The following is a 16,557-nucleotide window of genomic DNA, read 5'->3' as shown; positions in this document are numbered from 1 at the left end:
ATCAGTGAAGAACATAGAGGCTCTCGCAAGTTTCAGAAAGGCCCAGAGTTGTGTAACAGTGAAGGATTTTTTATGAGTTTACAAGATCAAGTGACTTATCTGTTTTTGGAGTCAGTTCATGAATAAAATAAAAAAATAAAAAAACATTTTCAATTAATTAAACTGACATCTGATTTTAGTATGTCCAAGGTCACACTGAACACTTGAAGACATTTTTCTCTGTGCCGATGAAATAGCAGACACAAGCATTCAAACAGAACTGCTGAAAGCTGAGAGCTCTCTGTAGCTCAATTTGGAGGAAGTTTCTACCAATCAGTGCCTGTAGATGTCTCTCCCTTTTTGAAAAGAGCACAAGTTGTGAAAAAAGCCTCCCTAACAAACAAGAAAGGCAACCTTAGATATTACCAAAAAAAGGTTCACCAATCATAACAAGCTTCCCAAGGTGTTTCACAAACCACAGGCTGACTGCCATGCCTCAATAAAGACTTGATTTCCTATGTACCACATTTATATTGGCCTTTGTGTAAGGCTGTCAATGCCAATGCTGAGAAAACAAAGACAACAGGACCCCTCCAACCCATCTCTGATGCAATTCCAATTAAGGTGGCATTGCTCCCATCCCCAAACAATTAAAGTGTCACTGTGGGCTTTCAATATGATTTCATTCATTACTCCTGTGTGAGGCCAAGGTGGATGTCCAGACAAAATACAAAGCCCTTGTTGGAAAAGAAGCAAGACTGCTTGCTGCTAGACAGCAAAGATTTATTCTCTGTATGAATCACATCATGTGAATGTGACACGAGCTAAATATAGTCTTTAGCTCTTCTCCTCCACGCTCACCCTTATTTGCATGCAATCATTTGTTTGATTTGTATCAGCGTGCAGAATCTGGACAGGAGCGATCCTGTGGGCTCTTGAGAATGAGCCAGAACAAATAATGGTCTGTTGCACAGGGTGAAAAGAAGATAGGGAGGACTTATCTTGCAGCAAGGAGCTCAAAAAAAAACACGACTCTGTGTAACCAAAGCCAGAGGCAAGGCCCCCCTCACCCAGACTCCTACACAATATATACATTCACGTGTCCATCTGTTCCTCCCAGACCTTTCACACCACCATCACCACTAATGCCCCCTCCTTTACCATACCCCAACCCCCCGTATCCAGTGCAAATACTGTGTCCTGACAAAGTCATCACTACTTATTTGGAGAAACAGAAATCTGGAGTTGTGCCCTGGACAGATTTCTGCTCTCAGCTTGAGAGACGCAAAAACTTCCTAAACAGTAAATGCTCTGCCAGCATTAATATGATTGCTCTGGACATGGTGAGGAAGCATGGGAGAATGGTCACGATAGGACACTCTGCTCCATTGTATTCTCCACAAAGATATTCTTCAAAGCCATGAATCACCAGATTATTGATAAACTCTGAAAAAATGCATTCCAAGTGCCCAGTCACTGAAACTCGCTACGGATGCTAACATCCTTAATAAATGTATAAGATGAGAACCATAAGGGCAGAGTTAATGGAGACTTTATCTAAAAATGATAAGTAGGATTTTGGGAAAAGTGGGACAAGGAGGGTGAAGGCAAACAGGGAAACACTGGAGTATCAGCCTGATTAGACACAATGTCATTACTCTGATCAAAGCACACAGAAATCCCCATAGCCCATCTCACTTTAACATGATTAGTGTCATTCCTTATTTGACAAGCCTGCCAGGGAGGTAGAACCAACTGGGGGCGGGAATGCTCAGCCACTAATTATTCTTGCTGGATCTGCAGGTCTTCACTATTATGTTTTTTAATGGATACTAGTTTGTTTTTCCTCTGGTTACATGTCGTACTATGCAGAATGTAACTTTCACTGTGCTGAAAGAAGAAGGCTGGATGTGTATAGGAACTGCTTGTCCTGTTTGTGAGGTTGGTCTCAAGAACTTTATTGCTGAGTAAATTCATTCATGAGATTTAAATTCCATACACAACAAAATTGTCTGCTGACTCTTAGGTGAAAGACCTCCAAGCTGGATGTCATTAAAGACATCCTTATAGATTGCATTCCTTCCCTAAGATTCATATCTCCACTCTTACTTCTTTTGAGCCAAACACAAAAATGTGGACTTGAAATATTTAACAAGAACTTGACTTCCTTTAGACTAGTCTGAAGATCTGACTTTGAAATTGGAAAGTTTTAAGTATCTAGTAAAACCCCAGAAAGATGGTTGCACACATTACATATCTAACTAAGTATTAGGCCTATTAATATAAAGGACTAAGCGATGTGTAAAACACTTAACACAACTTTGAAAGTGTTCAAATGCTGCATCATTTTGATGGTCAGCATCCAGAGACCTCAAACACTTGGATTTTGATTTGTAACACTAAAGAGTTATGACTTGATTCTGACTTGTCCTCATAGACTGAATGACAATCATCCAGGTCACAAGACTCAACTTGAGTCTTGACTTGACCTGGACTTTAGAGCACATAGTTCTCCACAGTATGCCTAGCTGCTGTACTTAAAAAATAAAGCAAGCATAAAGGAACTGAAACCATTTAACACACACAGTCTAGCCTTTACTCATTTTAATGGACATGTTCTCTACCAGTGTCACACATAGCATATGAACATCCTACCTTTGCTCCTCCGAATGGTAGTGGAGATCAAGGCCAGGGGCATTTAAGTCATATGTAATAGTATGTGTTCTAAGAGAAGTTGGAGTTCAGAATGGTCTATGCTCCTTCAGTCCTTCAATCACAGTGCCCTAAATGCCAGCTCCACCATATCTCCTCTTCCCCATCTGGATGAGCATCCAGTCCTCTTTAGAATAGAACCACAAAAGCAATTAGGTGTGAGACACTGAGCTATACTCTGTGTCTTGGAGGGCCTACACTTGATTTAGCCACCTTTTAGGTCAAAAGGGGATTACCTGATAAATTGCACACCTTCTGCAAAAAGGAGAGGGAACAAAAATTGAAACTTAAAGATTAATAGCAGATTCTCTGCATAACTTTTTTTCTCTGAATTTCCCCCTCTGTCTAGATCTGCTAAATTCCCATAAGTCCAAGGATTGTGAAAGGATAGTCTAGCAGCAAAATTTGCCCCACTCATCATAAAACACTCTGCAGCAGTTACCTACCAGTAGCCTTCACACTGTATTAATTCACAGTTTCCTTGTGACATTTTACAGAGGAAAAAATGGCGCATGTCCCATTCTTAGCCTTGAGATACATTTTATATTCATTTTTTAATGAATGAGAGCAGAATGTAGAGAGGACGTTTAAATGGTCATGGTAATTGTGTTAAAAGCTAAAATTATCAGCAATTGTAAAATATGCATTATTTTGCCTTGTCATTCGTTTTAGCTATTTGGCATTCAATTGAGTGTGTGGGTGTGTGTATATGCATGCACGCAGGTGTGTATGTAAGAAACGGATTACTTACCCAGAGGTAGCCTTGAGGTAAGGAGGTACTCGCTGCAGAGAAGCCCAACAATGCACAGTGAACAGGATTATGGAGGGCAGCTTCAAGCTGCAAGAGACAAAATGAATATTGATTTATTTAGAAACTTGTTTTTCCTTTTGATGCAGTCTCAAAAAAAGTGACCACGAAACAAGTGACCACTAGCACTGGCTTGTTACTTTTTACGTGAAACCATATAAATCAGAATTCCTACTGTGCCTCAAGTCTGCCATCCATAAGGACTTTGTCATTTCACATGGGTGTTGATGGCTTTCCACCACATGATGAGCCATAAATGTAGGTGTATGAAACCACTGAATAGGAGCACTAGCTGTCCACACCTTATATTGCTTATGTTTTTTTTTTAACACATTACAGAATAAAGAAATATTTGTGGATTTGCTGTGAGCCCTCAATGAATTCCTGTTTTGACAGACGTGTGAATACTGTGTATCTAAAACAACAACTGTCAAATGCTAAAAACCAATGATGTACACAAACTGCAGACTTACCCCATAATGTTCCTATCAGTATAGAGCCTGCAGGTGTTAAACTTAAATTGCTTTCTATAGCCAATGCCAAGATCAAAGAACCGACACTAAAAACAATAAGTGGTGTTTCAGTTAGTATAAGAGCCAAACATTTTGGCCATGTTTTAGCTTTCTCTACATAATTTGTATTTTTATCATATTGATTTGTTTTCATGCCAGCCTTTTTTTTTTTTTTTTTTGGTTACTCTTAGTTGTAGTTCTTTTAGTAACTGTGCTCTCCACTCAGTTGTTATCAGTTTCTACACTGGACATATGTGTGTGGTATGTGGCATTTACTTATAGAATTAAAACATGGGAATACACAAGGGTCCTGAGGATTTAAGTCCTGAAATGAGGCAGTTGTCCAACTATTTATTATCAATAAAAAAGAACCAACATCTAACTAAAAGGGAAAAGAAATCTATATTCCTTATACATGTAGGAGACTAGTTTTCCTGAAATGTAGTGATGGGGGTTGACATTTACAGTATAGAACCTGTGGCTGATGTACATCAAACCCCCATGGTGAAGGCTGCTCTTCTAACCAGCAGTCTGTCTGATAGGGAATGATTATTATTTTGGTGTGTGACCGCTACGGGCTGGCCATATGACAGACGGAACAGCTAATTGTGTGTTGTTGAGATGGTGGGGGGTGGCAGTGGGTGAGTTGTCGAGTAGGTGGGTTTAGAAGGGATGGAGGGAAAGAGGAGGGGTCAGCGATGAGCAACGCACGTCTTTAACTGTCGTCCTCTGCGGCGGCAAGCATCAATCACAGGTAATTTATAGCCTCCTTTGACCAATACCCTCCTCCTTTTCTCTCTTGTTGGATGTGTTTGTAAACACTAAACAAAAAAAGGATGCTGGCCAGATCACCGCTCTCCCCATCTGCACTACTTCCCCCATGTCTGTCTCCATCTATTCAAATTCACTACACAGATTCATGGCTTGTCCTCTATATCAATCTCTCAGTCCCACTTTCCCATTTCTCTTTCCAGTCTTTTCTATGTCTGTTCTTTCTCCTATGTCTTTTTTTCTCCCTCTCCCCTTCTGCTAGTCCCCCATCAAGTGCACTGAAATGTTTTTGATAGGTAATTAAGCGGCAGCGATAATATGTGTCCATATGGAAGCCCAGTGGTGAAGAGAGAGAGAGTGGCTATGGACCAGAGGGAATGAAACACTATAGCGAACTGTGCTGGTAGTTCAATGGTGGTTGGATTTTATCAGTCACCTGAGACTGGCAGGCATCGTAGGCCAATCTTCCCAGGCCTAGATTGTTTTGTATGTTAGCACTCTCCAGAGTCGGTATGGCAATACTAGTGGGATCTATCCACTCTATCATAGTAGTCCCAGCACAACTTCATACGGCATTCAAAGGCAGGAATGTGCACTGGGATCATTCAGATAAAGAGCTGATGTGTAAATGAGGAGGCTTGTTCCTTAATGAGATATCCACCATTTGAAAAATTTGACACCTACTCTTGTGAAATGATAGCACGTATGAAGAGGAAATCTCATTTTGGAATACTGTACAGGTAATTAGCTATTTGCTAATGACACCCTATTATGCTTAAAAATGTTAAACAGTGCATTCGTATAGGATAATTATTTAAATCCACACAATCATGCAATAATTAGCATGAGACATATTTTCCATATTATCAATTTGGAATGTAATTCTCTTTTTTTATGCTTTTATTGAGAGGACAGTGAGAGAGAGAGAGAGAGAGAGAGAGAGAGAGACAGGAAACAGGGAGAGAGTAGGGTAATGACATGCAGCAAAGGTCTGGGCACATCAGGAGTCGAACCATTCGGCTATGGGGGTGCCCCTGGAATCTAATTCCTTGAGTGTTATGTTATGTTTTGACTGTTATGTTTTCACAGGGTTTGAAGTATACTAGGATACCAAGGCGAGGATAGATTGCGCTTCCATTAAAGTGCAGACTGTGACTTTGATCAATACAGTAAACCCCTGGTCCACTTATTGAACTTCTTTAAACAGCCGATGGAAAGAGCTAGGAGGAGAAACAAAACAACAAAGCCTGCAAGATCATTTCTACCTGTGAATGTGCAAATATATTGACAGACACAAAGGAAATGTGGGTCTTCAACAATGACCATGTCAGCGGCAATCCCAATGCTAATAAGGTATCAGTGAGGCACCATTTAAGAATCAATGAGATCCAAGCTTTCTGAAAGTCAATTGTCAGTCTTGTTTATAGCACAGACTCTGTGTGTGCGTGTGTATGTGTGTGTGTATGCGTGTGTGCACGCGCATCCATGTCTGCAGAGCTGTAGGTGTGAAGTTGAGAAGCTGAAGCTATTCCCAGGTGTGGAGGCAGGATGAGAGAGGAAGGTGAGCCTGTAAGCTGGCTGAGGGAGGTTTGATGGAGGACTTTGGGGAGCGTGGGGAGGAAATGGGCAGGTGAGCTAATTAAAGTGAGATTTGTTGATGTGATGAGAGGGCGGCCTCCCAGCTGCTGGTTACCAATGACCCAATGGTCGACAGTGAGTCCGCCCCACCCATTACCCCAAGAGGGCGCCAGCCCATATGCTGGCTCCAGGTGGCAATGGTTAGCAGAGGAACATCCATTGCTCTTCCGGAAGACAAATGTAAAATGTGTGTAATTACAGCCATTCCTATAAGACAGAATGGATGGGACCATTTATTGTTACTGTCTTTTATCTACTGTGAACATTTTGCCTAGTGACAGACCGCTACAGCTTTTGGCTCTGTATGTCAACAAACATAAGCAGTGGTGGTTATTGGTAGTGGTCTAATATGACAGTGTAGGGTTTTAATGATTCATGCTCTTGGCTGTCAGACCGTCAGAGCAGTGTCCCCTTGGTAAGGATGACTTCCCCAAATCCAATTAATGTTGTTTTACTTCCCAAGGCTACTCAGGTGCAGTGTTTCTCCTTACAGCAATATCCCTCTGTAAGCACTGTGAAATCTGCTCTCAGATATGTGGGGGTTGTACCACATTAGATTTGTGACAGCTGCTTTCCAAAAGGGTCTATGCACCATACGTATTCATCATGGGCCCAAAATGTTATCATGACACACTGCAGCCAGCCTTGCATTGTTTGGCCTCCAACACGCTTATGTAATGGATTCTCTTTATTGGAGAGGGTGCTCTGTAGTTACCTATGAAATACTGCATTAGGTGAAACTACTGAGCACACATTTCTGGACTGTTCAAAAGAGTTTGCAAATACAATATACTGCACTGTATAGCCTGCTGAAAATCAAATAACAAATATTATCTCCATAAACGGCATCTGCACAGAGAACTGGGTGCTGTAAATTAGACCCAGGGAAAGAAAATATGCCTGTATTTTTTTTTTCTAATTCCATAGTCACAGTGCCTTCCCCCAATTCCACATACCAACAATCTTTTACACGCACTAACAAGCACTAATAGAAAACTTCCACTGTTTATTAACTGGTAATTGACTGGTGCTGGTGCTCCCTCCCCACTGCAACCCCACTGCCTAAGGCTACAAGCAGGATGGCCACAGAGTGAATCACCAGTCAACCAGAAATTACTTACATCCGGAGCACTGCTACAGGTAATGCACACTAAACAAGCTCCTAACATGAGAGATTTTGCAAAGTTGCTGCTTGGTTTATCAAGAAGGCAAGCTCTGATGGAGAGTGGCATTTCTTCGTAGTTAAAACATAAAAGGGTGTTGAGTTTGTTAACCATGTTTGGTCTTGATTTGACCATTCCCGTCAACAACAGGTTGTGCAATGTCTGCTTTGGATCATGCTCTACATCTACCACAAGTACTATATCTTCATCTGTAGCTGGTACTAGCTGAGCAACTGACTTCTGACCATACACTAAAATTATCTCTAAACTGCTAATATACCAGGTCCATTTGGATGAAACACCTGGAAAACAGGACACTTCCTACTTTCCCTCTTTGATTTCTTGCTGTTTTTCTCATGAGCTAGAAATTCCAACTGAAGAAGTAAGCAAACAAAAATGAAAAAATAAAAGCTGACAATTCTGTAACAAGTAACATACAATGGAAAAAGATGCTGTCAACTGGGAAAACAAAACCTCACAAAAGATCTATGGAATAACTGAATGGCAGTTCTGAAAAACAGATGGTGTGATCTGAAAAGAACGAAAGAAAACTGTAATGTTTAGTAACTGTTCAGACCAATCTGAGCGAGGGGGGGGGGGGCAGCAGAGACACAAGATTTCACCTGCATAGGTTGGAAGAATACTAAGTCAATTTCTAAGTCAAATTACCAGGATTACATTGTCAACATACCTTAATCTGAAAATAAAAAATGTTGATTCCCTAAAAATGAGATCTTAATTGTAGACTTAACTATAGTTCAATGACACACCTTCATATGTGCTTTCATTCTTCAACAATTCAACTTTACCTTTCAGCAGAGTGTGAAAGGATAGGATCACAATGTCCTCCATCCTACACCATGGTCCTGGTAAAGCACAAGGTAATGTTCCCTACATAAGAAACACTCAATAGTGCTCTACAGCATTTCATCCAAGCCTGAGAATTTACTCTACACTAATATTAACACTGTATTTCAATGTTAGGCATTCAAGATTGTAATAACTGATTTTTTCATTCTTACTAGTACTTGAGGGATTTTCGCAGATTTTAAGGTGTAGAATGATTTTTTAAGTAACAACCCTTCCTCAAGATATATACTGTATAATACACACTATTCTATATAAGCCCTTATATACACATTATTTATGGACCTGCATACTCTCATGACACAACCATGCAGGGACAGCAAAATGTTGTTTGCTCATTATCTGTTTTCCAATACATCATACTCTCTAATGAACCTAATACAAAAGGACAACAGGATCAAAGCTGAACTTGCTGTTCATGTTATGATTTCATGAGCTAGATGTCACCCTGTGATTTAAATTCCACCAGCATCTACACACAGAGATCAAAGGGCCAACCACCTGCTGTGTTTGCAGGCCTGCGTTACACTCAGAATATTCAAAGTCATTTGAAGACAATAAGATTAAACCATCTGCACGAGAGGGCTGAGTAGACAGCCTGATTTTTAACTCTTGATAGGCCTATATCAGGTCCTTTAGAGGTGGTTAGGACTTGGGGTAAAAGCATATGGCTATCAGCTTATTATTAAAACTGGCTCAGGACATTTCCCTCAATTTAATAACCACTGTCTGTACAGTAACGATTCCCTGTCTCCCCTGGCTATGCCACAGATCATATCAGCAATAAGTGGAATGAAGTTGGAGAGTGGTTTTGCATATCGTTGCTCAGAGCCACAGCCTGACATTGGTAGGACATCGCAAACTCATATTCATGACTCGACTGAGATTTTCTTCCTCATGTCCTTCACCGCTCCTAGCTGAACGATTGCAACATGCCCAACAAATGTGATGCAAATTCGCTGTGTCGCTATGCCCTCTCTTCACACACACAGATCCACACACCCACACACCCACACTGCTGACTCCTGCAGCCATGGCAGTTCCAACTCTGGATGAAAGCAGTGTACTGCCCCTGCATTAATGGGTTCAAAAGAGGACTACGGGCCAAAACTTCTCCATGTAGTCAATCACTTCCTCCATCTTCCCTTCCCTATTGCCAGAGACAGGAGACATCCACACAGGCCCCGGACAAGCTTTGGATGAGCAATCCTTACCCACCTCAAAGACAGAAACTGACACAACGGTTTGTCAACATGGGGTCCTAGATGAAACCCTGGGCACAAGACTGGAGAAAGCTTCTCTATAATCCTTAATATCAGATGGCAGGAAACACAGAACAAAGGGAGCTCTGGTGCCAGCTCAGTCCTAGCCATGTGGCGGTTGAAGCTACTTTTGCCAAGGAAGGAGCACCTCCCAAATTTGAAATCTGCCCCTTGCAATCCTTGGATCCTTATTCTATGGTGGCCTGTTTGGCATAACATGAGACAAAAGCAAATCACAACTGTTCATAAATACTAATCTGGTTGTTCAACCACCACACTTTAGGCCCACTGTCTCAAGCCTGTATTTAGATTTTTTTTTTAAACAAATGTTTAGTTTTCTGCCCATGATTTAACCATCTTGTGTAGATCAACCCAAGAGTTTCTTTTTCATGACAGAACTAAGAAAGCAAAGATGAAGTCAACACATCAGTTCCAACATACAGCAATTAAATAGAGTGAAAACACTCTTTAAAACACATAAAAGCTAAATGGAGAGTTTGTATTTGCACCTATTTAAAACAGAGCAGAAGGTAAAGGCAATGTGTCCTTAAATCTCTTAACACTGGCCAACAACAAGTGAAGCAGCATTCAGAGCAGTAGTTGTCCATGCCTTGAAAGCAAATAGCAGGAAGACTAATTAGCAGAGCAGAAAGTAAAGAGAGAACATATCACTGCAACAGACAGAACTGGTTTGGCACAATAGGAAATCAAAGAGGAGAGAGGGCTTTCTTCCCTTTCCTTTTGAATTTAAGCAGTTTTTGCCTATCGTCCTCTGTATAATCACAGAGGAAGAATGTGACCGAATTACCACATTTAGCAGATCTGCAGGATTTCCCTTCTGGGTACATAATTTGTTCCTTCATGCTATCTTGACAAGTACAGAGTGAGCAGGAACCCAGGGCCAGAGAAGGACTCTAGTCTGAGGCTAGAGTGTCTATGATTCCCTGTAATTAGTATGTTAACTGTCACAGCAACCGATCAGCCCCTTCGCAAATGACCTCGCTGTCAAATGGTGGGTGTGTCTACTGGGGTTCATTTAAATACAGGCACCACACTGTCCTCTATTGGCAGGGAGAGTAAAGAATTAGAAATAATTGTTCAGTATGGAAGCCAGATGTATGTGTGCTGTGGCACATGAGAATGTGAGCAACACAAAGCATGTAACTAGTATGCAAATTATAGGAGAACTGAACTTAGACCCAGTAAATGAATCTCTTTACTACACCCTAACTGTGAAAACCAGACTCAGCAGTTACAAAATCCACCTCCTGTCATTACAACACAAATTAAAATTCCCAAATCCTTATCACCATCCCTGTTCCAGCTGTTTAGTAAATTAATTAAAAGCTTAGGTACACAGGATGTAATGATGACATGACTATATTAGCATGCTGATGCTAACACAGCCTCTTGGATATATGCACTATTTCAATACACCTCTATATTCACTTCAGTACACACACAGTGGCAACTTTGCTGCCTACTCTGACCAAAAAACTAGTAGTCCTGTTCTGGCCAATAAGAGAAAGAGAAAAAGCTTGTACTATTGGCAAGAAAGGCAGCCATTTATAATGTATAGACAGTATCTCCTCTATGCTCTCATGTTGTCAGTAACATCATCTACTGTGAAAACTACTTTCATATATTATAAGAATAAAACTCTGGACAAATACTGAATATTTTGTAACTTTGTGAAAATTTTCTTGTCTTCACATCTATTTCACAGGTACTACGAAAAGCACACTTCCATAGCCACCTCCTGTTAGTAACCTTGTATGTTGGTTAGGATTTACACTCGGAGTGCCCACCCACCACATCTACTCTTCTGCCTGTGGTTCCTGCATCTTTGTTTGCTGCTGACATAGATTTATTGTAAAGGGAGGTGGTGCAGCCAGCAGTTGCCTACAGCTTAAAAGTACCTTCTAGCCATTACTTAAATTCAATAAACTTGACTGCTGATGCTGCTTAGCCCTGGCAGGGTAGAGATCCAGATCTCCAAAGAAGAAAGACCGACCCCTGTACTCTCCTGAACATTAGCCGAGATGTTGGAAACTGTCACAGCTCCCTCAGAGTTGTTCACTGCGAATGCCAAAGTTTGACTTCTGCCCTGACCTCTGAGAGAGGTCTGCTTTGATCGGGGGTGTTAAGCAGTCAGAGCTTGTGTGCTGTCACTGCCCCCTGTATTTGTGACACTGACAGTTTTGGTGTGTCTGGAGTTGGGTTTTGCTGAGATGAGCCACGATGGCCAGAAGGGCCAAGCAGTATCAGCTCCAGCGACAGGTCTGCTGTGATCCAGCTTCACACTGAGAAATTAGATTGACACTTCCTCCTGCATTCTCATATTCTGCATGCCAAAAGCTTGTCTGCCCCCTTTGAACTCGGAGGATGAGCAGCAGTGGTGTGTTTTTGTGGAGAGAAGTGTGGTACATGTTTACAAAGCTTCTAAGAGTGGGTCCAAAATTTACAACTAGATTTGAGGTAAGAGGTAACAAACACAGTTCATTACTGACTTACTGAATTTCATAATAAATACATCTCTGCAGAGTGAAACTTGAAACCGTGAAACCGTCAGAACAGTTTTACAGAACATGTGTTGATATCCGTGCATTTAATATTACAGACAGCAGCTGTTAATTTTGGTAGTACTGTAGATGCCACTTTAGGTTCTGCTTCATGTCCTGAAAACATCAGCATGATGCTTGATTTTCGGTGAGAATCTACTACATTAAAATGTACTCTAAATATCCTAAAATGCAAACCATGTAATGCAAATCAAACACCATGCTGTAACTCATGTTGTGTTCATGGACACGCATTACTCTGTGTGTCTAAATTGAAGGGAGCCAGAAAACACATTTTCAACATGCCCCCTAAATAAGGAAGCTGATGGGTAGCTACTGATGGCATATTTGAGCATCATTTGTGGAAATGATAATGAACTGAACACATCCAAATAGAGCAATAGAGCACAGCACAGCCAGTATTGCTGGTCATCATCATGATTCATTCAACACTGATAGCCACAGAAAAGCCTGCATACTGTAGATTATCCTAAATTTCAAAAGAAATTCCATGGGGAAAAAGAAAACTGATCTTGATGAGGATCAGGTCTGAGAGAGAACAGTGTGCTCTCTCCAAACAGTCTCAAGCACTTGTGCATCCTGCTGTCTGTGTTTTTCTGTTTGCCAGAAGGATATTACTGCAGAGTTAGAAAAGGAGCTGCTACACCTCGGTGGACGTGTGGTTAGAATGAGCTTTTAATCCATGCTGTGGCATCTATTCTCGACAAATCAGAGAGGTGCCTGATATCTGCTACTCTGAAAGGTAGCAAACGACCTTCAAGGAAAACAGAGGGAGAGGCATTGCGTAAGGTGTCAACTTGATGACTTTACCTTAAAAAAATTATAATAAAAACTGTCTAGAGGGGGGAGAGGAAATAAATCATCAGAAAGGCGTTGCATCAGGGAAAGGCCACCTTTTCACACTGTCCTTCTCCTTTTTAATCCATATTTCATAACATAGCATCTAATCTGTGGTGTGCTTCACAAAGCAACCTTCACACTGCATCCTTTCCTTCATCTTGGCTGTGAGAGCTTTGAATCATTATGTTCGTAAATCAGTCATTCACTAGACAATGCTATAAACATAGCTGTGAACACAGCATATTTGCTGCTGCCAGGGGATGCCGCTCAACAAGCTCATTTTCAGCACATGCAGTCACTTTCATGTGGCCAGCTGAATGCACAGTGCTGCTCTCTTATCACTCCATCAGCAGGAAGATGGATGACACAGCAAGTAAGAGGGACATGCACAACATGCCCCAAAAGCACCAGCTAGTCCAGTGAACAAGCACGGACCCCAGTGACCCAGTACAGTGTGATTTCACTAGATGACATAGACAGAAATTATGTTAAATGGATTTCAGGACTGAATTACATCCCATCCAAAAAAGTACAAGACACACAAAAGTAAATAAATAAATAATAATGGTGATCTGTCTGATCTATGTAAACTAGTGAAGTGTATTAAGGGTGAGATGTGAGCAAGCTTTGCCATTTTCTGAGCTGAGACACAGAAGCTAATCCTCTCAGAGAACGAAAAGGGAAGCTAACCCTGATGCAGCCCAAACCCTTTTCCAGTTTGTCATTCTGCACTTCAAAGCATACATGATGAAATCCCCCAAGGTATTATAAGAGCTCTGGCATAGCAGCCATCCTCAACCCTGTCCTAGCCTAATGCCTCATAAATGGAGTCTGGAAACATGTCCCTTTGCTATTTCGAAAGTCTTTGTAGCCTTGGATCTTTAAGAACCTTTTAGAGTTGCAGAGGAAGAGGTGCTTTCCTACTGGAGGAGATATGAGGCGTTTGTGAATCATTACGCAACCAAGGGATTCCTGTCCCCTCATCGTAAAATATGGCACATACAGTATACGCGTGCACCTCTTTCAGAATGGTTAGATCAGGACAGGAACCAGGCATCGATCTTCTTCTGAGCTTTGCTGAATGAGCGGTTATACAGAAATACAGTGCACAAGAAAATAAATGTGTCCTAGATAGAGGCAGGCACGTAATTTCAGCCATTCAGTTCCCAATGCACTATGTGACGCCATCAGATGGCAGTTATTACACAGTTTGCTGAGCTGTCAGATTATTGGGTTTCATAAATACATCCATTATTGGTCTCCGGGCTTCAGACTGGACAAAACTGAAAAAAAAAAAATAAAAAAAAAAAATGCTGATATAACTCTGTAAGGTTCACAGTCACACAGGGAGATGAAAGTGTACTATAGCAACAAATATCATTATGATCCATGCCAACAATGCCTTTGTCTTTAATGTTAAAAAGTAAATATTATTCTTAGATTAAGCTACTACATTGGGGACAATGAGTTGACATACAAGATGTGAGGTTAAGTAGCTTTGACTAAATATTATTTCCACTGTTAGTTAATCATTTAGTCTATAAAATGTCAGAAAATACTGAAAAATTAGCCATCAGCAATTACCAGAGTCCACGGTCTTCAAAGTGCTTAGTCTGTCCAAAAACAACCCACAACCCAAAAGTATTAAATTTGCATTGTATTAAACAGTAAATACTCACATATTGTGACTTCATGTTTCAGCACCTGTTTGTTTTCTGGCACAGTGATGTATGCCAGCATCACATCAGTACACGTGGGAAGAAGCTACAAATGTAGCTTCTAAAGTATGATTTCCAATGTCTATATAACACTTCAGTCAAAGATTCAGTCAAATTCTGAGTTGATATTTAATCTCTTCATCTGTAATAATTAAAAGGTATCAATGTTGAAAACAATAACATGCATAAGACAGGTATTAATTGTTCCATTTAGCAGCTGATTGCCCTGTATAGAAACCTGGTTCAACTGTGAGCCTTTCTACTATAGCATCTACTATTAATCCCTTAACCCAAGCACCTCACACTGTCCCTTTGGGCCAACTGCCAAACTTGCTCTGTTTCATCCTTCAAAATGGCAGAGAGGGCAGTGAAATGCAGCGTGCACTGACTCTTTAAACAACAACGACCATCAGAATGTGGTTTGTCTATTAACCAAGATAGCGTCTGATTCTGTGTGTGTGTGAGAGAGAGAGAGGGAGAGTAAGAGGGAAAGAGTGAGAAAATGAAAGAGATAAATTGAGAGGAGTCAGTCTGCCCCCGCTGTTCTCACTCAGTAGACTTGTGATAAGGTTTATCTCCGGTGCCTAACGAGTTCGCCCAGTAGCCCAGTCCAGCTCCTACTCAGTGGACCAGGGTACACAGAGCTGCACGCAGCCAGCAGTGGGTTGAGCTCCCTTAGGTGACCTGTGCATGTTGTTCATGCTACGCTGCTTTAGAACTTTATTTTCTGTAGGAAATGACTTCGGCCCCTTCGGCCACATCTCTTTTAATCTGGGATTTCTTTTTTTGCCTCCTTTTCTTCATCCTTTCTACTCACTGTAACTCAGACTGCCAAGAGAAGCTGCAAGAGCTGGAGAAATAGATGCTGTGGAGCTTTGGCACAGAGAGGCGTGTGTGTCCCAGAGGCAGTGGCTGAGGCAAAGATGGAGACACAGAGAGGGAGAGGGGGGTGCTGCTGAGTTAAGCCCCTAATCACAGTCTGCTCTGCATGAAGGACTTAAAGTCACTCCATTTAATGCTACCTTCTCTTTAGTCAAAAAAGGGAAAGAAATACTACTGCTTACCTCTTCAGCTTTCTGATACCTAGGCCCCCATTACTATCACACACCCATTCTTGTGATGCATTAGAGTGCACAGCTAAAGTATACAGTTTAACAAATACAGACAAATATGCAACTCAAGTGCATACATAGACACATGAACATATACTTACACACAGCAATGCAAGCATAAATGTTTCCCTCTATAGAATCCTTAATTAGCCGTAACACAGTCCTTTACAGCAACAACTGGTGAAAACATATATGGTAAATTTAATAGTTGTCAAGAAATAAAGCCACATGAAACAATTTCATGGTAAACCTCATTTGTGACTGACATGGCTGCCATGCCCTCACTGGCGTGCTCAGGTGCTTCATTTGTTTGTGTAGAATATGACTAGATCCTCTGAGACTGCAGGGTCCCACTGGCTCAAAATATATTAATTGACTTGGCTCTGCATCCAGCCAGGTGTAGCACTCTTTTGCAGAATAATCTGGAACATCACCAAGATCTTTTGGGAAATTCTCCCTGCCGTGTCAAAGCTACACTTTTCCACACTTCCAGCTGCTGTTTCACCTCACGTTCCTGTATCGTCCACATGGCTAGCAGACTATGGGATCACATATAGGTCTTAATCTAATGTTGGAACATTGATTTATGCTTG

At 41.2% G+C, this 16,557-nt stretch overlaps 1 protein-coding gene across 2 annotated transcripts in view; it reads right to left on the bottom strand.

Annotated features, from left to right (window-relative positions):
- arhgef10la (Rho guanine nucleotide exchange factor (GEF) 10-like a) overlaps positions 1-16,557 on the bottom strand; it is a 97,216-nt gene that overhangs the window by 19,417 nt on the left and 61,242 nt on the right. For both annotated transcript variants that reach the window (XM_018679504.2, XM_018679512.2), the window contains one exon: positions 3,443-3,529. In XM_018679504.2, coding sequence (XP_018535020.1) covers positions 3,443-3,529 — 87 coding nt within the window. The remainder of the gene's footprint in view (positions 1-3,442; positions 3,530-16,557) is intronic.

Source organism: Lates calcarifer, linkage group LG12 (genome assembly GCF_001640805.2).
Source record: "Lates calcarifer isolate ASB-BC8 linkage group LG12, TLL_Latcal_v3, whole genome shotgun sequence".
In the NCBI taxonomy this organism is placed as follows: Eukaryota; Metazoa; Chordata; class Actinopteri; family Centropomidae; genus Lates; species Lates calcarifer.
Note: the sequence above shows the minus strand (reverse complement) of the source record. Positions and strands in the feature narration are given on the sequence as shown.